At 48.4% G+C, this 23,369-nt stretch overlaps 1 protein-coding gene across 3 annotated transcripts in view; it reads right to left on the bottom strand.

Annotated features, from left to right (window-relative positions):
• The window catches only part of IL10RB (interleukin 10 receptor subunit beta), a 248,194-nt gene that overhangs the window by 11,285 nt on the left and 213,540 nt on the right, over window positions 1-23,369 (bottom strand). For all 3 annotated transcript variants that reach the window (XM_085621381.1, XM_085621380.1, XM_085621379.1), the window contains one exon: window positions 11,344-11,501. In XM_085621381.1, coding sequence (XP_085477507.1) covers window positions 11,344-11,501 — 158 coding nt within the window. The remainder of the gene's footprint in view (window positions 1-11,343; window positions 11,502-23,369) is intronic.

Below are 23,369 nucleotides of genomic sequence, written 5' to 3' on the forward strand. Positions count from 1 at the left end.
AACATAATCAAAGAACCCCAAGTAGAAACTCAAACGAATGATCTAGAACCCCCAGGAATTACTCCTCAACATGAATCAGGGGAAGCAAGTAAAACACATCATCACTTCCCAGCTCGGCACACACGGAGTACCCAGAAACGTGTTTAGAAACCTATACACAGACACCAGGTACAGTATCATCACAGAACGAATCTGTGAATTGCACCCAGTCAAGTACTGACAACAACCATAACAACACTGACAACATGCCCAATGAAGACCCTTGCTATCCCTCCTAGCCTTGGCTCAAGTAACTGTAGAGGCCTTACATTTCCATTTAAAAATGCTAGCAATTCAAGTAGAGCTGCTAAACATGCTGGCGATATGTCACAGGAATCAATGCTAAACTAGAGATATTAGCACAGTCTCTTCCTCCCCCATTTAAATCTAATGAGAACACCCTAATATGCTCATTCTCTGCTCTTATAGACAAGTTAAGCTCCCCGCCAAGCGTTTTGCATTCCATAATAAACAAGTTCAAGTCAAATTTTAAAAAAACATCCATGCCCATATGCTAGGAGAAGGCATCAAGCCACCGAGTACACTAAACAAAATATCCAGACTCCAAACACACCACTTTCCTCCTTCCCCTGAACAGAATGCTATGAGCATCCCAACCGAGGAAGCCATACAACCAGCATCCATTCACATGGAGGAAGCCGAAAGGGATACTTCACCCACTCATGAGAACACTTGAAATACAATAACGGCTAAGGCGATGGTTGTACATAGCAGAAGTGATATAGAAGCTATATGCCCCCTGAAAACACTGGCTTCACCCGTACCAGCCAAGGCACTTTCCAACGGATCTTTTAGCCACAACAATGCAGACACTGCCCTAAAATCCTCCGAATTACGGCAGCATTCTCCTGAAAATCAAGATTCCGCCTCACTTCATGAGAAAGCAGCTTTGGGATTACTAACAACAGCACATCGGATCCTGACAGGCATAAGGATGATGTAACCAGGTAACGAACTTCACTGTCACTGTGAGACTGAAGTAATTACAAACTATGAAAACGCCAATGCAAGAGATTACAAAAAGGAAGAAACAAAACACAACTAACTGACTCAAGATAGAACATCACATCTACAATAAAAACAAGCATTTGCAATGCAATCGGTCTCGCCTTTTCGACCTTATATGTATTTAGGAATGCAGCACATTAGCCTGTCGGCTGAATTTCAGACCCCCAGGGATATAGCAGCATGGATTAGCAATATTAGCGGCACAAGTATGGAAATTTAGCAGCACAAATATGGAAATATAGCGGCATTTATGCGGCACTTTATTTTACTCATAATCATTCATTCTCAGCCTTAAATCAATGGAAACTGTTTTAGCAGAGTATTCCGCTTTGAAATAGGCAACCTGAAATATGGAACAGAGGAAGCAGACCAACGGTGAAGGCTGTTATCCCTTGGAAATGCAATCCTCCATGTGCTTTAGATGGCCTGGTAGCATCTCATAGGAAATGGCATTCTAGAACCAACCTTAGTGAAATTAAATATTTCGCCTAAGATCACACAATTTCAGCATAGAAGCCACGATTTTATCCAGATTTTCTGGTTTCACTCTGCAGTGCGGTGAGAGGCCCTCGGGCAGTGAGAGTCAGTGCCCCCTTTGTGGTGGGGCCAGGGGCCCTGGTATGCGGTGAGAGGCCCCCTGACCGCCGAGTGAAGGGGCAGTGGTGAGGGACTGTGACCGTCAGGGAGCAGCCAATGCGACCCTCATAGAATTTACAAAATGCTGTGAACTGTGCGTGCCCCAATTCCATATGAAAAAGCATCCTCAGGGCGGGCCTCTGCCAAGAAATCACTGGCACACAAGCAACGGGTTTAATGCGCTGGAGCAAAGTTCCTGCAAACTACAGAATCTGTTTGTAAGCGCATCAAAGCGAACAAAGGCACCGGAGATGCCCATTAGGTAGCTCTGTCCGAGCCTAAAACCTTAACACTGACAGGTGCACGATTCAAACCGACAAGAAATAAAGAATGTAGCAACTACACAAAAGTATTTAAAAACAGTAAAACTGCACGAGCTAATTAAACACTTTCAAAGGGTTGAAGATGCAATAGGCGCAATGAGAATAAATAAATAAATTGTTTACTCAAGAATGGATACATATCCCCCTCTAATTCGACTAGGATTAAACTATTTTGGCTAATCTGGAATAAACTTCCCAAACCATTTGAGGGGAGAAGAAACTAATCGCTACGGTAAAGAATAAAATAAAAAATAAAATAACTTTATACTCGGAATGTCTCCCTGGGTGACATCAGACGGAACATGCTTTCTAGATAAAGTAGTTCCCAGCAGTTTTACTTTTACCCCAGAATCCGACGCTAAAATTCACAACAAGCAAGATTAACTTGGACTGCAGACTGTGTATATGATGTATCTCGAGAACTACCTGGCCTACATGAAGAGAAAGGATGCACCAGTACTAAAGGGGTGTTTGGTTTTGTCATTGTCATGTAACAACCTTTTCCCTGCATTCCTTCAATTTTGCGGGCACTTTTGTAAAAATCACGGAATTTTTACAAAAGTGCAGATTTCACGGGCACTTTTGTAAAAATCGTGGCATTTTTACAAAAGTACCGATTTCGTGGCAAACCGCAAAATTGTGGAGGATCTGACTGTTCTTTAACATGGAGGGAAAGTAAGCTCCAAACTGCGTGACACACCAGGTATGGGAACACATAGAGAGAAATATTGCCTTTCAGCGGGAAATTGTATGGTCCAAAGCTCTGTTTTTAATATAAAATCAGGGCCTTCAGTGGTCACATCACTGAAAATGCAAGATTTGAAAAAATATTATAGACTTAGGGTGCCTGTGAAAGACAATTTCTATGGACTGGAATCTAGAAAATGCTAGAGTGATTCTGGTATTTTACTGACCTCTGCTGGTCGTTTTCTATCAAGAAAGTTAAATAGAGGCAGTTGCCAGAAATATTTAAAAAAGGAAAGACCCTCAGCAGAAAGCAATTATGGTATTTTACTGACCTCTGTTGGTCGTTTTTCATCAAGACAGTTAAATAGAGGCAGTTGAACAGAAAAAAAGTCCCTAAGCGGAAGCAGACACGTCCTAAGGCTAATCTCCAGAGCTCACAAAGTACATACACATATAAGTATATACTAAAGTATATAAGTATATACTAAAGTATATACAAGAGGTCTCAAATGCTCAAGCTAACAATGGGGAAACACAAACCTTTTCCCTTTCTTTCACGATCAGGGCCCCAAACAAGCTACAACACAGGCGGCTACAAGAAAAAACTAAGTTTTGGCAAAAAACAAAGCATGGAGAAAACAGACAAGTGAGGGAGAGAAATCAACCAAAAATAACTTTCCCGGCACCAGTCACATCCAAATTTATAGCTTAAGGACCCCCCAAATAGCCAACCATCACGGCAAGGAAGAGCCTAAGCCCACTCAGGGAGCGGACTAAATACACTATCAAAATAAGGCCATCATCAACACAAGTGACATATCAGTACCTGACAAAAGAGGCTTCCTCGGAAAAGGGCCTAACAACCAGGATCCAATCAATATGGAATCAGTCCATCAAAAGGTTTGCTAAAGAAATCCTTTGACTGGTATCACACGTTGAATACAAACTGACTATTCTGGCAATTACAACCTAACACCTCATGATTGATGCATCCAGTCCCTACCTGTAAGTACTACCAACAAGTGCTCAACCAGTTGTCGGCAGGACGTTACTCACAATTGAAACTTCATAAAGAAAGCATGCCAGTCAGCAAGCCAAGAATGAAACCTGCCCAGAAAATAGATGTGTCAAGATCAAACTAAGTCAACACTCAATTGTTCCTTACACCAACATACACCTCCGGGGCAGCCATGACATACTAAACTCAGGCAACATTTTTAGGCAAGTTAAAATTATCCCAATGTCACAGGATAACAAGTTAACAGACATAGAATGCATTAAATTCATTGCAAACATGGGAAGTAGGAAAGTACATACAGCCAAAATAAAGCTGGTCAGCTGGCCTAACAAGAGATAGCTAAAGTACTGGCAAATAAAACACACTTTGAGAAGTGGGGTATCCTCATCAGTGGTCAAGCAGAGGAAGCATATCAACATTTTCTGCTAAGAAGGCCCACAACAAAGACCACTGTTATACCTTCACAAATCAGGAATCATGCACCAGCCTATTCAATCCCGAGGAATGAAATTGGCAAACCTGGTTATACATTCCCGCAATGGCAAATGACACCGATACAACAGCCAAGACATTAATTAATGAATGTGGGAAACGCGGTACTGACTGGAGCTGTCTGCCTTGGGCCCTAGTAAACATAACGAAGGGAGGACTTGAAAATGTACGATGCATGCCCACCCAGGCCATAGAACATCTCACTGCCCTGCACATTTGTTCGTGGAATATGGGTGGTTTAAAAACATATTAGAATCCACCACGGTTGAAGCTTTCTGGAGGACGCATCACATCACCCTATTGCAAGCGATGTGGGCCCTAGAAAGTGTGCCCCTGATCAGTTTAATTGAATCTAATAATCATGCAGTTAAACATACTACAAAGGGACGCCCAAAGGGAGGTCTTTCCACATACATCTCAATGGATCTAAAGGTTAAGGCAACCTGGATGTAATCAACCCAACCTCGGATCCTAATAGTAAAATCGGTGGGTTGGCTCAAGGATGCATCCCACTCCCTTATTATTGTGAACATGTTCAGCAACCCAGCAGCGTCCGTAAAATGGAAACTAGAGGTCAATCTGAATTTGATGCTTATGGGCTAGAAGCAGGAATAAAGTATTGCTTGATTCATAATAACAGCTGATTTCAATGAAAACATGTTCCACAACCAAGAAGTAAATGATTGTATCTTAGAACAAGACCTCGTATGGCAGATTCAGGACCAGTGGGCACCAACAAAGAACAGATTCATTAAAATCGGTGCCTCCATCCTCACTGCTTGTACCAGCATGAGCCTAAGAGTCCTAAATTGAAGATTCCGATAGGACCAAATGCCCGCAAAAACAAGAATCACCTCTAAGGCGAGCTCCACTATCGACTACACTGTGGCGTCCCTCAGCTTATTACTTAAGATCATTTCTTATGGGTTTGAACTAGAAAGTGAACACTGCACACAGCTAATTGGTATAATCGACCTGCCTCCACCCAAAAGTGACAACACAGAAACCTTAGAAACACTAAGAAGACTACAGTGGAAAGGGGATAGTCCAAATGAAATAGCAGTGGGGTGTTCGGCTCTAATTCTTCAGAAATCATTCTCAGGACCGCAATCCTGTCCTACACTGGGAAGCAATCGTGGATACATTGTTACACAAATATTTGAACTCGCAACATCAGAAAGGTCATCAATTTGACCCCAGGAAACATAAGGCAAAATAGTACACGCTGGCCTTACGGACAGCAAAAAGAGCCTGAACGCCTAAAAAGAACACAGAAGTCCCCGGTCAATAGCTTTCTGGTGGAAAAAAATCAGACAAACAAGGCTGTTGTATAAAAAGCAAGTTTGGCATTCAAAGAAGAAGTATAATGAAGGACTGTAGGTGAAAATCATGCATGATTGCAAGAATAACAACCCAGGAAAATGTTGGAGAACCATAAACAATTTGGAAAGAGGTACTCACATAGCTAACAATGCCATCATCACAGAGCAAGCCTGGGTCGAGAACCTTGTAGCTCATTACACTGCTCATATGAAAGAACTGGCAGCGTCAAAGTCACATGAGGCTTTGCTCACACTAGTGTGGGCCCAGGAGGACAAGGACATGCAAGTTTACCACCCAAAAAGCACAAAGATGTTGATACTTGAAAGTAAAACACAAACGTCTTGCCAAATGCCTTGTTTAAACTCAATCAGAGAGCTGGTCAAATTTCCTAACCCCACTGTATAGTTACTGCTTTGCCCAAAACCAAATTCCTGACGAAGAACAATTATTCATCTGATATATAAACATGGTAACAAAAACGGTCCAGGCAATTACCGCCCAATGGCCTAGGCAATGAGGCAAAATACTACATGGGTCTTTTACTGCATGATTTGAGGCAGCGGCAGATACTTCCATATAGTCAGTCTGGCTTTTGAAAAGGAATGGGCACAATTCTAGCCCCGATCATAAAAAGGCTCATAACCTTAACAACCCCTTCCACCTACTCGCCTGCTTCATGGACTTGGAGGACACTTTTGACCGAGTTGACAGGACAAAGCTCTGGTCCAAACACGCCAGCTGGGGGATACCAGAGAAAGTACTGAAAGCAATATGTTGCAATTAAAGAAAGCTAGGTAGTCCATAGATGTGGTCCAAGATCTTAGCTTTATTCTTTAGATAGGATTCACAACAAGTTCAGATTAAGCCTTGATTAATATCCATTGATGCCCCACCAGGAGCAGCCTCCCTGCTGCTCAGCCCATCCACACCAACTGATCTTTGCTTCCACTCAAACCCACACAACATTCCGATGACATCACACAGACTGAGCAGCAAGGCAAAGACAGCAACAGAGAGTAGATGCATTATAAACTTCCTAGATTACAACACATCCCCCCCTCATCAAATTAGTGAAAATATGAACATGCAAAAACAATGTACTTTTGTGCAAATTGTGAAGATAGTAAAATGCAAAAACATAGTACATTATGCAACAAGGCCAAATAAATAAACTGTGCGAAGATAGAAAAACACACATCCCAAAAACCAATGATCTTCAAGTAAAAACTTGAAAAGATTAACATTGCTGACAAACAAATCAAAATGATAAAAAGATAAACAATATCTACGCGTGCGCTCCCATGACGCACAGACCAACCATTCTCACCAAGTAACCTATTAAAGGGTACAACCAGACATACGTCTGAGAAGGCTCATATTAGGAGTCTTCTAACGTGCATACTGATAACACGCAGACCAACACCTCACACGAGGTACCACTAACCCAAAGGTAAAACCAGACAGTAAAGTCTGAGAAGCCTTGACAAAGGTCTTCTAATGTGCGCATCCACCACGCACAGGCCAACACTTCACACAAGTAACCAACACTCATGGGTAAAACCAGACAGGTAAGTCCGAGAAGCCTTAGTAAGGATCTTCTTACGTGCGCACCCATAACACACAGACCGACACCTCACACGAGGCAACCACCAACTCATGGGTAATACCAGACAGGTAAGTCTGAGAAGACTTGAACAAAGGTCTTCTTACGTGCGCACCCATAACACACAGGCTGAGAAGACTTGAACAAAGGTCTTCTTACGTGCGCACCCATAACACACAGGCCGAGACCTCACTCGAGGTAACCACTAACAAATGGTAAAACCAGACAGGTAAGTCTGAGAAGACTCACATTAAGAATCTTCTAACGTGCGTACTCTTACACACAGACCAACACCTCGCACTTGGCAAAGTTAACAAAACATGCACTAACAAAACAAAGACACTATACTCACTCTCTCCCTCTTATTCAACATACTAAAAACCCTCATAATCACCAACTCACAGGACTGGAAACACATAACGCTTCCCCTACCTCACCCATTTACGCACTACAGTGCAGTAACATTCGCAGGACTTGGAAGGTAACACAAACACCCTCCTCTTCTGCAAAAAGCACTGGACTTAGGACATATACAATCCCTCACCTACACACACCTAACACCATAAACTGGTGATGACAAAAACCAGACAACGTTCACTCATTCTTCAAAGAGCATGTCTTGAAAAAACATGTAATCAAAACGAAAGAATAAGGGTGGCATTAAACATTACAGCACAAGCTCCAATATCACATTAAAGAAATATAACCAAACAGTCACGTGACCGGTGAGCGACTTCTTGCGATACTGCGTAACCCCGCTTCACTGAATGCGCCTCTGCTTCACGGGAAAGTCTCCTCTCTTACAATCAGCCGTGAATCCCAAAATGCTGGCACGTAGGTGACGGCGCGCCGGATGGCTCACGGCTCGTCGTCGCATGCAGGCTATGCGCTCATCGAAGTGGATCCATGGCAACCTCCCCGCTCACCAGCTCACAGGTACTTTTGCGCGCGCTACCCAGGCACGAGCGACGCTTTCAAATCCCAACGTAACAGTCAACCGCAATTAATGTGACGCTTGAAAATGCTTAAGATAGCCTTATAAAAATACCTCCACTGTTCAATAAATCCAACACTCCTTCCTCCAGATATCCGCCGGTTCACACTTCAGTTGTCTTGATCTATTACAGGACATGAATCCAACACATCCAAAGTACCACGAGAAATGTGCAGCAGCACGCCAGGTCTCTCCTCCAAGCCTCATTCAAGGAAGGTGCGGGGAAACGATCGTGTGCCAGACTGCCCAGACCATAAATGGCTCAAACAGACTCCATCATAGTCAAATACATATCCAAGGTTATACACTCCAATCTTGGTGCTTACTTCACACGCAGGCAATTTACCGCTAAACGCCCACAGCACCTCTCTTGATGTGTAATTTAAATTAAACTTGAGTTTCAGGCCAAAAGTATCTTCAGATGTCCAGAGTCTTGCTCTTCCAATGCAGGTTACAGCAGGCCAATACAGAGACAATGTAGCAGGAATTGGCACCTTGAGTTGTGGGCGACCGTTGACAGGGTCACTGGTGGGGTATCAGGGGTGCCAGGTTCCTTCAAATCCAGATGATTCACTTACAGAAATTGATTTCTTCACTTTTAAAAGTCCAATCAGCACGCAGGTTCTTCTAACTCGTCGCCAGTGTTGCAATTAAAGAAAGCTAGGTAGTCCATAGATGTGGTCCAAGATCTTAGCTTTATTCTTTAGATAGGATTCACAACAAGTTCAGATTAAGCCTTGATTAATATCCATTGATGCCCCACCAGGAGCAGCCTCCCTGCTGCTCAGCCCATCCACACCAACTGATCTTTGCTTCCACTCAAACCCACTCAACATTCCGATGACATCACACAGACTGAGCAGCAAGGCAAAGACAGCAACAGAGAGTAGATGCATTATAAACTTCCTAGATTACAACACAATACAAAGTCTTTACTCAAATACATAGATCCAGATAAAAATAGGAGATGGAACAAGGCTCTCTTGTAAGATCCTGTTAGCAACTGGCCTAAAGCAGTGATGTGTGCTAGCCGCAGCGCTTTTTAATCTGTTAATCTCCTCCTGGCGGACCTCACTCAAGATCTGGACCAGGTAAATGCCCATGTGACCAAACCTGGGAGACAACAACTGTCAAGCATGTTATATGCAGATGATATTTTTCTCTTTAGCAGAACCAAGGTGGGCCTACAGACTTTGGTATATAAAGTAAGCTTCTTCACCTCGGACGACAAATTGGAAATCAATCTAAAGAAAACAGAAGTGTTAACTTTTAGTAAAAAATTAAAGACGTTTGGACCCTGGTATATAAACAACCACAAACTAACTAAAGAAACTGAGTACAAGTATCTTGGAATCAAATTTGATATAAAAGAAACCTACCAGCGGCATAAGCAGCAAATGCAATCAAAAGCTGGACCTCTACCCGCTGCCTTCCTGTCTTTACTGAAAAGGGTAGGAGGTCATTTGCACCTTCCAATACTAGAGATCATCAGAACACATTTTTTGCCAAACATTGCTTATGGCTGCAAAGCACTCTATGGTCGCGACTCTAAGTGATTGCAAGCATTACATCTCAACACAATATTGGCAGCTCTTTAGACTTTCCCGTTAGGCTTCCCCTGCCCATCTAAGGTTGGAGTTTGGGCTCACAAAGCAAAAGTATGCAGGACAAGGTGCCTTTGTTAAATTATGCCACAAATTGAGAATCGCCAAGGAGAACACACTCAAAGGCTATGAATAGAACTATTTAACAACATAGGACATTGAGCTCACAGGGACTACCTACGGACTTCCAGGGACTACCTACGGTCTTCCTGAGAGAACTTACAAATTATCGGGCTGTGGGAGCTCGCAAAGTCCTTTCATGTCTTCAAGAAACACACTAATAAAAGCGTGTGTGATCTATCACTACTGGAAGACAAAAATGCATTCTCATAGCGAGCGCATTCATGGATCATCATTCATTCCTATAAAAACCCTGGTGCAACAGACATACCTAGGCTCTAGCTACTCTTCCAATGTGAAAACAAAACTAGTGTGTCTGGGAGACTTTCCAACACTTGACTTGTGCCCAAAATGGCTTGCAACTGGAAATGATAACCTCTGCAGAGGCTGTAATTTAACTAGGGCCCACAATCATCATGCATGTTATTTGCATCTGTTCAGCATTCCTGAGCGATCGTCAACACTTGTTGTACTGCAGTTTTAAAACATTAGGAGTACGAACATGCCGGCAAGCAGTAACAGCATGCTTGGACCGGGAAGTCTGAATGTACAGACAATTAAATTTCTGACTTGCGTTACAAAACATTCGCATCAAGAAACCCAGGGACGAATCTCACCCACATAGTACAAAACTGCTGGCTTTTCCTTGCAACATAATTATTTAATCATGTGACAACCAGATGAATTTTATAGTACTTTACGTCAACAGTGACACACTCTCAGTGACGAGTAAATCGTCACAAGAGACTTATTTTAATGTCTTTTTGTAGTAATACAAGCTTAAAATTGTACTTGTGTTTCTTATGCAATTTGTTTTAGTAACTAACCGTAACAAAAATAAATTACTAAATATATAAATAAAAACTCAATCTCTATTTGATAGCATTCTGTGTCCTCTCCTATTTATTTGGTTTTTTTTAAAAAAGCACCACATTGTGCAATGTAAGCACTTATCTATTACTGCCTTTTTTCTAAACCTTGGGGGTCATGCCCCATGGCACTCTACTTTTCGCTGCTTCATCTAATTTTCTTCTCAAAAAACACCACGCCTATTCAGTTTATGTTAGGCTTTGGCTGAGGCATTTCTAAATGTTTATATGAATACACAATACCTAGTGTTGTATGCAGCAAACTCGCTCTGCTTATGCCTGGCCAATCTTTTGGCATTACACATGGACAGACCTCCTTCAAGCAGATTCCATGTGTATCTGTGTGTCATATGCGCATGTGCCTGGTAGAGTACAGACACAAGTTTAAGCTTCTACAAGGGTAATCTGCACTTCTATTTGCTTCCAAATAGAAATGCTTGATTGAATTTGTGCATATTATAGACCTATGTGTTTTGTTTTGAGGCAACAATTTATTTAGAAAATCAGACCATCTCCTTTGTGAATATCAAAGAAAAAGAGGCAAAAAAACGAATCACGGAGTAATGCATAAATTATGTGACCTATATTATCAATCAAAATACAAACCTCTTTCAGATGTTGCGGAAATGAACATGTAGGGAAAAATATATATTTGGTGATTCTTTGGCTGTATAAATATAAGTAGAATCCACAAATGGCTAGGCTGAGAACCACTATGGCAGCCAGAAGGCATGTCAAGATTAAAGTCCACCGAGAAAGCTTGCCTGCAAAACACAAATTCATAAGTTATTTATGCATGAAGTCAAAACTTTGCATTCATCAGTAAACGTCTAAAACATATTCATTAGTTCTGGCTTGACAGCACATCTGTTTTCAAGACCAATTTTTCACCAATTCTTCAAAGACTCCAGCTAAATTAGTATTTCTCTCCCACCTCATATTACTGGCTGTTTAGAAATCATGCTGTCTCATTGGGAGTTACTTACATTGCAATGCAAGAGGAATTATGTTGCTTCTCAAAAGTACATAATCATCATACATTACATTTTTCAGGCTGTTTAATGTTTTAGTTAGATATCAAACTGCAAAATAAACATACTGGTTTTGCAAATGCTTGTTTTACTTTATTAACAAGGTGGAGCACAAAGGATGGCTTGAAGAAGCTGTTGAATGGTCTGAGACAATTTTTATAATAGCTAATTGTGTGCCATGTTTAAAAAGAACTAACAGGTACTGTATTTATAGCATTACAAATACACCCAATATACAAACACTGCAGGTTTTGAACCATTCCTGCTGGGCTAGCTAGCTGTTCATGGCCCGTAATATTACCATACCACCATGACAGGTGTATTTGTAAAGTGCACGATTACCCATAGGAGTCCTGGCGCTGAATAACAGATGTTTATTGTTACCCAACTCAATGATACTCATTTTATCGACCTCAGAAGGATGAAAAGCTCAGTGGATCTGCCGGGATTTGAAACTGTGACCATGAGGTCGAACACAGGGAACTGCAGTGGCTGCTTTAGTCCACTGAGCCACCAGACCCAGCATTAAAGGGGAACTATATACGATTTAGTACCTACACGTATTACACAAGTCTTTTTTCTAAATTTAATCACGGAAATGACATTAGCCCATGTACTGCTATTTTCATTTTTTCTTTTAAGCAATCATAATCCTTTGTAAAAAAAAAAGATGTTATACCCTTTATTTAATCAAACGGCAAACGCTCTCCAGCTACTGTAAGTAGTTCTCCTGTGTGCAGCTCAGCCTACTAAATTAGAAGCTTTCAATTGGTTTAATTAGTATATGTATACCGAAAAGATTGTATCGGAGACAAAAATGTGTGTATTTTCAGAAATCATATGTTATGCTTGGAGAAAATGGCTGAATTTTCAAAATATATTTACAGCTGATATTTGAGTGATAAGTCATGAGGCATTGGGGAGACTTAGTACTAATATTATTAACTTTTTTGTTTTACATTACTGCTGGCAACCGTGCCTGAGGCACCGCTGGTCTGATGTGGTTACTATTACTGCACTTATAATATTAGTAGCCCTGGAAGATATGCAGTGAGCACAAGTAGCAATTCTTACAGAAAATGTTGAAGGCCCCTGGTCCACACACAGTTGGCCTCAATTTCTAAATGCAAAAATATTGTCATTAATTTTCAAGCAAACCCAGTACCCTGTTATTCCATATTTGTAACCTGCTACTTTATAAACGTTTATTTTCACAATCTTACTTATATGGTTGTGACATAATGTACTGTTTTTAAGAGACACACTGTGCCTTCCTTGTCTGGCACTGTTAAAATCACTCCTGTCTCCTAACTTCGCTGGTCTTGATGCAAATGTAATTTCTGAGTTCCGGAAAAGAAGTGTACACATTTAAAAGTATTTATACATTTCTGAGAAAGATCAATATATCCTACATCTAAAAGATGAACTACCATGTACACAGACTCAAAGTGAATGGTGGATATTTCTATTGCCAATAATTAAACTTTGGTGTTGGATGGTTCGAACCTAATGTAGCACTTACGTCTTGAAACCTTAGTTCATTTTAAGTGGGTCACTGAGGAGGGCAGCAATTCTGCGGTCTGTGAAGCATTTTAGCATGCAGTCTGCATTTCCTCCAGAGAACATTGACCCCATCAATGAGCCTGTCCATTTGAGACACTTGGAGGTCAGCAGAAACCCAGCAGCCCATCCAGGCATGATGCTTCACCACAGCAGTGCCCATGGCACATCCCACACCGTCCATTTAGTCAAGGATTGATAAGTAATACACATTTCTCAATCCTGAGCCATTTAGACAAGGGCTACTCTGAATTTGTCAGGGACAGCCTGCAAGATCTCTCTGGCCATGTCCCAAAGAGTGTGTGTGTAACTGTAACATGCAGACCGCATTCAGGCACCTGGGCGAGGAATCTGCGGTTAGAAGTATCAATTAAAAGTCGAAAAATAGTTTTCTTCAGGAGTGGTATCACTGGACATTCTTTCAGCTGTTTGGTCAGATAAGATTTTTTTATCGGATAAAATAAATATAGAATGGAGTTGCAGGTTCAGTTATCAGGTACTTCAACAACCAGGGAGGAGCAGGGTCAACAGGAAGTTGGTGCATTCAGGTGTCACAAGAAGGGACTCAATATCTTCATAGCAACAAGCATTTGCAATGCAATAGGTCTCGCATTCACGCGAGTTTGAGCTAGTGGCATTGTAAATGAAAATGCCTTTTATTTATGTTTTGGGTTTTGAAGCATGAATAACAGGCATTGTCATTTACACAATACTAATAGCTTAAACTCTCGCAAGTGCAAGACCTATTGCGCTGCAAATGCTTGTTTTTTTTCCCCTGCAAAATGCCATAATTAGGCCCAAGAATGATCATCCCTAAACCTTTCTAAAATGAAAAGGAAAAGAAAAGCATTTTGCTAGATATAATAGAACAATGATCGCAAGTAAAGACTAGCTATGTCCCCGCCCCGTGTTAAGCATACTAAATGGAAAGTATGTCTTCAAATTGCTGCATTTTATTTCTATAATTCCGCTGAATTTCCATTTTATCAAGCAGGCATTTATTTTTCCCCAAATCCACAACAGCTGCCTGGCATCTAACCAACCCCTAACTAGTTACCTCCCCCACTTACCCTCTCCCTCCTCACATGTTAGGAGTGGGTCCGAAACAGCCCCCTGCAGCTCACGAGGTCCCGAAACAAGCCACAAAACCAAACCACTATCTCAACTCAGCCACCCCAGCTGTCCCAGTCAACAGAACACCAGCAGCACCGCTCTGCCGATGCCCGACCACAGCGCTGTCCCAGTCAACAGAACACCAGCAGCACCGCTCTGCCGATGCCTGACCACAGCGCTGTCCCAGTCACCAGAACACCAGCAGCACTGCTCAGCCAATGCCCGACCACAGCGCTGTCCCAGTCAACAGAACACCAGCAGCACCGCTCTGCCGATGCCCGACCACAGCGCTGTCCCAGTCAACAGAACACCAGCAGCACCGCTCTGCCGATGCCCGGCCTCAGCGCTGTCCCAGTCAACAGAACACCAGCAGCACCGCTCTGCCGATGCCCGACCACAGCGCTGTCCCAGTCAACAGAACACCAGCAACACGTCTCTGCCGATGCCCGACCACAGCGCTGTCCCAGTCAACAGAACACCAGCAGCACCGCTCTGCCGATGCCCGACCACAGCACTGTCCCAGTCAACAGAACACCAGCAGCACCGCTCTGCCAATGCCCGACCACAGCGCTGTCCCAGTCAACAGAACACCAGCAGCACCGCTCTGCCGATGCCCGACCACAGCGCTGTCCCAGTCACCAGAACACCAGCAGCACCGCTCTGCCGATGCCCGACCACCGCGCTGTCCCAGTCAACAGAACACCAGCAGCACCGCTCTGCCGATGCCCGACCACAGCGCTGTCCCAGTCAACAGAACACCACCAGCACCGCTCTGCCGATGCCCGACCACAGCGCTGTCCCAGTCAACAGAGCACCAGCAGCACCTCTCTGCCGATGCCCGACCACAGCGTTGTCCCAGTCAACAGAACACCAGCAGCACCGCTCTGCCGATGCCCGACCGCAGCACTGTCCCAGTCAACAGAACACCAGCAGCACCGCTCTGCCGATGCCCGACCGCAGCGCTGTCCCAGTCAACAGAACACCAGCAGCACCGCTCTGCCGATGCCCGACCACAGCGCTGTCCCAGTCAACAGAACACCATCAGCACCGCTCTGCCGATGCCCGACCACAGCGCTGTCCCATTCAACAGAGCACCAGCAGCACCTCTCTGCCGATGCCCGACCACAGCGCTGTCCCAGTCAACAGAACACCAGCAGCACCGCTCTGCCGATGCCCGACCACAGCGCTGTCCCAGTCAACAGAGCACCAGCAGCGCCCCTCTGCCGATGCCCGACCACAGCGCTGTCCCAGTCAACAGAACACCAGCAGCGCAGGCTCTGCCGATGCCCGACCACAGCGCTGTCCCAGTCAACAGAACACCAGCAGCGCCGCTCTGCCGATGCCCGACCACAGCGCTGTCCCAGTCAACCGAACACCAGCAGCACCGCGCTGCCGATGCCCGACCACAGCGCTGTCCCAGTCAACAGAGCAGCAGCAGCACCGCTCTGCCGATGCCCGACCACAGCGCTGTCTAGGTCAACAGGAACACCAGCAGCACCGCTCTGCCGATGCCCGGCCTCAGCGCTGTCCCAGTCAACAGAACACCAGCAGCACCGCTCTGCCGATGCCCGACCACAGCGCTGTCCCATTCAACAGAGCACCAGCAGCACCTCTCTGCCGATGCCCGACCACAGCGCTGTCCCAGTCAACAGAACACCAGCAGCGCCGCTCTGCCGATGCCCGACCACAGCGCTGTCCCAGTCAACAGAGCACCAGCAGCGCCCCTCTGCCGATGCCCGACCACAGCGCTGTCCCAGTCAACAGAACACCAGCGGCGCCGCTCTGCCGATGCCTGACCACAGCGCTGTCCCAGTCAACAGAACACCAGCAGCGCCGCTCTGCCGATGCCCGACCACAGCGCTGTCCCAGTCAACAGAACACCAGCAGCGCCGCTTTGCCGATGCCCGACCACAGCGCTGTCCCAGTCAACAGAGCACCAGCAGCACCGCTCTGCCGATGCCCGACCACAGCGCTGTCCAGGTCAACAGAACACCAGCAGCACCGCTCTGCCGATGCCCGGCCTCAGCGCTGTCCCAGTCAACAGAACACCAGCAGCACCGCTCTGCCGATGCCCGACCACAGCGCTGTCCCAGTCAACAGAACACCAGCAGCACCGCTCTGCCGATGCCCGACCACAGCGCTGTCCCAGTCAACGGAACACCAGCAGCACCGCTCTGCCGATGCCCGACCACAGCTCTGTCCCAGTCAACAGAACACCAGCAGCACCGCTCTGCCGATGCCCGACCACAGTGCTGTCCCAGTCAACAGAGCACCAGCAGCACCTCTCTGCCGATGCCCGACCACAGCGCTGTCCCAGTCAACAGAACACCAGCAGCACCTCTCTGCCGATGCCCGACCACAGCGCTGGCCCAGTCAACACAACACCAGCAGCACCGCGCCTCTGATGCCCGACCACAGCGCTGTACCAGTCAACAGAACACCAGCAGCACCGCTCTGCCGATGCCCGACCACAGCGCTGTACCAGTCAACAGAACACCAGCAGCACCACTCTGCCGATGCCCGACCACAGCGCTGTCCTAGTCAACAGAATACCAGCAGCACCGCTCTGCCGATGCCCAGCCTCAGCGCTGTCCCAGTCAACGGAACACCAGCAGCACCGCTCTGCCGATGCCCGACCACAGCGCTGTCCCAGTCAACAGAACACCAGCAGCACCGCTCTGCCGATTGCCGACCACAGCGCTGTCCCAGTCAACAGAACACCAGCAGCACCGCTCTGCCGATGCCCGACCGCAGCGCTGTCCCAGTCAACAGAACAGCAGCAGCACCGCTCTGCCGATGCCCGACCACAGCGCTGTCCCAGTCAACAGAACACCAGCAGCACCGCTCTGCCGATGCCCGACCACAGCGCTGTCCCAGTCAACAGAACACCAGCAGCACCGCTCTGCCGATGCCCGGCCTCAGCGCTGTCCCAGTCAACAGAACACCAGCAGCACCGCTCTGCCGATGCCCGACCACAGCGCTGTCCCAGTCAACAGAACACCAGAAGCACCGCTCTGCCGATGCCCGACCACAGCGCTGTCTCAGTCAACAGAACACCAGCAGCACCGCTCTGCCGATGCCCGACCACAGTGCTGTCCCAGTCAACAGAGCACCAGCAGCACCTCTCTGCCGATGCCCGACCACAGCGCTGTCCCAGTCAACAGAACACCAGCAGCACCTCTCTGCCGATGCCCGACCACAGCGCTGGCCCAGTCAACAGAACACCAGCAGCACCGCGCCTCCGATGCCCGACCACAGCGCTGTCCCAGTCAACAGAACACCAGCAGCACCGCTCTGCCGATGCCCGACCACAGCGCTGTCCCAGTCAACAGAACACCAGCAGCGCCGCTTTGCCGATGCCCGACCACAGCGCTGTCCCAGTCAACAGAACACCAGCAGCACCGCGCTGCCGATGCCCGACCACAGCGCTGTCCCAGTCAACAGAGCACCAGCAGCACCGCTCTGCCGATGCCCGACCACAGCGCTGTCCAGGTCAACAGAACACCAGCAGCACCGCTCTGCCGATGCCCGGCCTCAGCGCTGTCCCAGTCAACAGAACACCAGCAGCACCGCTCTGCCGATGCCCGACCACAGCGCTGTCCCAGTCAACAGAACACCAGCAGCACCGCTCTGCCGATGCCCAACCACAGCGCTGTCCCAGTCAACAGAACACCAGCAGCACCGCTCTGCCGATGCCCAACCACAGCGCTGTCCCAGTCAACAGAACACCAGCAGCACCGCTCTGCCGATGCCCGACCACAGCGCTGTCCCAGTCAACAGAACACCAGCAGCACCGCTCTGCCGATGCCCGACCACAGTGCTGTCCCAGTCAACAGAGCACCAGCAGCACCTCTCTGCCGATGCCCGACCACAGCGCTGTCCCAGTCAACAGAACACCAGCAGCACCTCTCTGCCGATGCCCGACCACAGCGCTGGCCCAGTCAACAGAACACCAGCAGCACCGCGCCTCCGATGCCCGACCACAGCGCTGTACCAGTCAACAGAACACCAGAAGCACCGCTCTGCCGATGCCCGACCACAGCGCTGTACCAGTCAACAGAACACCAGAAGCACCGCTCTGCCGATGCCCGACCACAGCGCTGTCCTAGTCAACAGAATACCAGCAGCACCGCTCTGCCGATGCCCAGCCTCAGCGCTGTCCCAGTCAACGGAACACCAGCAGCACCGCTCTGCCGATGCCCGACCACAGCGCTGTCTCAGTCAACAGAACACCAGCAGCGGTCGGGCATCGGCAGAGCGGTGCTGCTGCTGTTCTGTTGACTGGGACAGCGCTGCGGTCGGGCATCGGCAGAGCGGTGCTGCTGGTGTTCTGTTGACTGGGACAGCGCTGTGGTCGGGAATCGGCAGAGCTCTGCCGATGCCCGACCACTGCTGGTGTTCTGTTGACTGAGACAGCGCTGTGGTCGGGCATCGGCAGAGCGGTGCTGCTGGTGTTCCGTTGACTGGGACAGCGCCGATTCCCGACCACAGCGCTGTCCCAGTCAACAGAACACCAGCAGCACCGCTCTGCCGATGCCCGACCGCAGCGCTGTCCCAGTCAACAGAACAGCAGCAGCACCGCTCTGCCGATGCCCGACCACAGCGCTGTCCCAGTCAACAGAACACCAGCAGCACCGCTCTGCCGATGCCCGACCACAGCGCTGTCCCAGTCAACAGAGCACCAGCAGCACCTCTCTGCCGATGCCCGACCACAGCGCTGTCCCAGTCAACAGAACACTAGCAGCACCTCTCTGCCGATGCCTGACCACAGCGCTGTCCCAGTCAACAGAACACCAGCAGCACCGCTCGGCCGATACCCGACCACAGCGCTGTCCCAGTCAACAGAACACCAGCAGCACCGCTCTGCCGATGCCCGACCACAGCGCTGTCCCAGTCAACAGAACACCAGCAGCACCGCTCTGCCGATGCCCGACCACAGTGCTGTCCCAGTCAACAGAGCACCAGCAGCACCGCTCTGCCGATGCCCGACCACAGCGCTGTCCCAGTCAACAGAACACCAGCAGCACCGCTCTGCCGATGCCCGACCACAGTGCTGTCCCAGTCAACAGAGCACCAGCAGCACCGCTCTGCGGATGCCCGACCACAGCGCTGTCCCAGTCAACAGAACACCAGCAGCACCGCTCTGCCAATGCCCGACCACAGCGCTGTCCCAGTCAACAGAGCACCAGCAGCACCGCTCTGCGGATGCCCGACCACAGCGCTGTCCCAGTCAACAGAACACCAGCAGCACCGCTCTGCCGATGCCCGACCACAGCGCTGTCCCATTCAACAGAGCACCAGCAGCACCTCTCTGCCGATGCCCGACCACAGCGCTGTCCCAGTCAACAGAACACCAGCAGCACCGCTCTGCCGATGCCCGACCACAGCGCTGTCCCAGTCAACAGAACACCAGCAGCGCCGCTTTGCCGATGCCCGACCACAGCGCTGTCCCAGTCAACAGAACACCAGCAGCACCGCGCTGCCGATGCCCGACCACAGCGCTGTCCCAGTCAACAGAGCACCAGCAGCACCGCTCTGCCGATGCCCGACCACAGCACTGTCCAGGTCAACAGAACACCAGCAGCACCGCTCTGCCGATGCCCGGCCTCAGCTCTGTCCCAGTCAACAGAACACCAGCAGCACCGCTCTGCCGATGCCCGACCACAGCGCTGTCCCAGTCAACAGAACACCAGCAGCACCGCTCTGCCGATGCCCGACCACAGCGCTGTCCCAGTCAACAGAACACCAGCAGCACCGCTCTGCCGATGCCCGACCACAGTGCTGTCCCAGTCAACAGAACACCAGCAGCACCGCTCTGCCGATGCCCGGCCTCAGCGCTGTCCCAGTCAACAGAACACCAGCAGCACCGCTCGGCCGATACCCGACCACAGCGCTGTCCCAGTCAAGAGAACACCAGCAGCACCGCTCTGCCGATGCCCGACCACAGCGCTGTCCCAGTCAACAGAACACCAGCAGCACCGCTCTGCCGATGCCCGACCACAGTGCTGTCCCAGTCAACAGAGCACCAGCAGCACCGCTCTGCCGATGCCTGACCACAGCGCTGTCCCAGTCAACAGAACACCAGCAGCACCGTTCTGCCGATGCCCGACCACAGCGCTGTCCCAGTCAACAGAGCACCAGCAGCACCGCTCTGCGGATGCCCGACCACAGCGCTGTCCCAGTCAACAGAACACCAGCAGCACCGCTCTGCCAATGCCCGACCACAGCGCTGTCCCAGTCAACAGAACACCAGCAGCACCGCTCTGCCAATGCCCGACCACAGCGCTGTCCCAGTCAACAGAACACCAGCAGCACCGCTCTGCCGATGCCCGACCACAGCGCTGTCCCAGTCAACAGAACACCAGCAGCACCGCTCTGCCGATGCCCGACCACAGCGCTGTCCCAGTCAACAGAACACCAGCAGCACCGCTCTGCCAATGCCTGACCACAGCGCTGTCCCAGTCAACAGAGCACCAGCAGCACCGCTCTGCGGATGCCCGGCCTCAGCGCCTTCTCGCGACTGGTGCACTCTCTGCACTTCTGTGGAATGCAACAGCGATGTTTACTCATTGTTAGCGAATGTTGTTCGTCCTAGGTCACTCAAGTTTAGCAAAGTCCCCAACACACGTCTGCAAAGAGAAGCAGAATGTGCTGCGCACGGCCAGGCCCAGCTTTCCCCATGTCAGCGCTGCCTGTTGAAAACCAGCGCTATAAACTTATAGACAATTTAGCTTCCACTGTTGTGGCCCTATTACATACAATCCGGATACCCCGCCTACTCACTTACTAAAATACTTGCTAGTTATCATGCATCAAAGTTATTGAAAGCACTGCCAAGTGTTGCAAGAGTAGGCTAAAACTTTAGCTCCCCTAGTGTTAAAATTGACAAAGCTGTGAATTAGTTTGGGACAAAATGTGTGGCATATCGCCCTTCCATGCTCAGTCCAAACCACCAGCAGACAAACGTCTGATCTCACACAGCAGGAACAACATCACCACAGATATCCTGACATTTTCTTGTTATTTGAAAACCGCAGCTCGCTCCCCTTGCCCCTATATAAACTCGGAGGAGGGCGTGCATTGAACCACTGCTGCACAGTTACTTCCGTTACGCTCCAGTGCCTCGTGGAACTATAGGCACAGGACTGGAAACAACGGAAACCATAGATCTAATACCCCCGTCCCAAAAAGAGAGAAACACCCCAGCCTTGGCTCTGGAGACCGCGCTGTTTGTGTGGCAAGCAGTTCAGCCACTGGATGGGGAGCAGAATTTGAAAGTGTGCACAGGATCACACGTTGTGGTGGTGCTGCGGTTTCATCGTCTATTAGACGAATAAGACAAAAGGCGTCCAGTTTACCAATTAAATTGGCTCCAGTGACACCTGGTGAAGCAGACACTCCCTCCCATACACCATCGGGTGCACACAGCAGTGCGACAGCAGTTAACAATCACGTTAATCCTTCATACAAATTATGCACTTTATAATCCAGATAAATTCAAGAAGCATATATTGTCCCATATTAGCACTGCGCTTCCTCCAACACAACCAAATTACCCCCCACCCTTGCCATACACACTGCAGCAACCAATCACACAAAAACTCAAGGAACTGGCATCCAGCACCCCTCACCCGACTTTTGGGACCTTATAAGTATTTAGTTATGCAGCACAATATCCTTAGTGCAACAACACCAACTGTTGCTTGGCTAAACACTTAAAAGGTCCCAAAGGCGAGACCTATTGGCTATGCCAATGCTTGTTGGTGATGTTGTCGGTGTGAATAAGTAGTGTGCCGATAATTCCTCTGCATACCTGTGCCAGTACTGTTGGCATATGTGTTCTCTATGCGCGCCTTTGATACCGCCTCTCTGTGCAAGAAAGCCTTACATAACGGGAAAGTTTGATGTGTTTTAGGAATGTACAAGTGTCATGAAGAAGGCACCTAGGTGCTATCAAAGTGACCAGATTTCATACAGGCCATAAACTTAGGCTGCGAGCAGAAGAGTTCTCAAAGCCTTTCCAAAGGCACAGTGATCTTCAAAAGTGGTGGTCCACTTTGTTCCAGAGTAACACTGCGTGAACTGATAATGCTTCTTTCTATTCATGCTTTCTAAAAATTAGGGACAGAAAGAAGGACGAAATACCATGATGAAAACGGAACTAAAGGGACTACAGCAAGACATTTTTCACACACAGAACCCTGAACTCTCTATGTGGCGTTAATTGAGAAGCCACGTTAATTATGAAATGCTGAAAGTAAGCAATCATTGTCTATTTTTTGACATTAGAGAAGCCTTACCACAGCATTCTGCAATTGTTTCAGGCTTTCTGATACTGAAGAAGAAAGGCAAACAGACACAACTAGTATAATGTATCGTCAACAAACCCAAAGTGATCCTGAATTTTTTTATGGTAATCGGTCAATGAACGGCATCCAGGGGACTGGACTGCTTCCTGTTGGGCTATTGGAAGGACTACCGCTTTGCCTGGGAAACACCTGTGCTGGCCTACCTGGGTGCTTCCCTTTGGTCTCCCCCAGTGATCTTGTGAGGCTTGTTGGCTTCCCGGGGCTGATGGGCAGAAGCGCGTAGTGAGCGCTTTCTTCCTGGTTGTACTGAGCTGGGAAGCGCGTGACGAGCGCTGGTGAAAGGGCCCTTGGTGTGTGGATCAGCAGGAGGGGAGAGCTTGTTAAGGAAGTGCTCTCTCCCCTCCCCCCTGGAAGACGGTGAGTGTGTGCACCCCCGGTGACGTGTGTTGCCCTCCACAGTGAAAGTGCGTGGTGAGTGGTGGAGGTTGGAGCACTAGTTTGTGCAATTGCCAAGTGTGGGGGAAGTGCTCCGTTTTTGGGAGAACTGCTGTTGAGCCAGCATGCGCCCATAGGCTGGGGCTGAGTGCACCAAGTCGGAGTGCCCTGGCTGTGAGGTGCC

Source organism: Triturus cristatus, chromosome 8 (genome assembly GCF_964204655.1).
Source record: "Triturus cristatus chromosome 8, aTriCri1.1, whole genome shotgun sequence".
In the NCBI taxonomy this organism is placed as follows: Eukaryota; Metazoa; Chordata; class Amphibia; order Caudata; family Salamandridae; genus Triturus; species Triturus cristatus.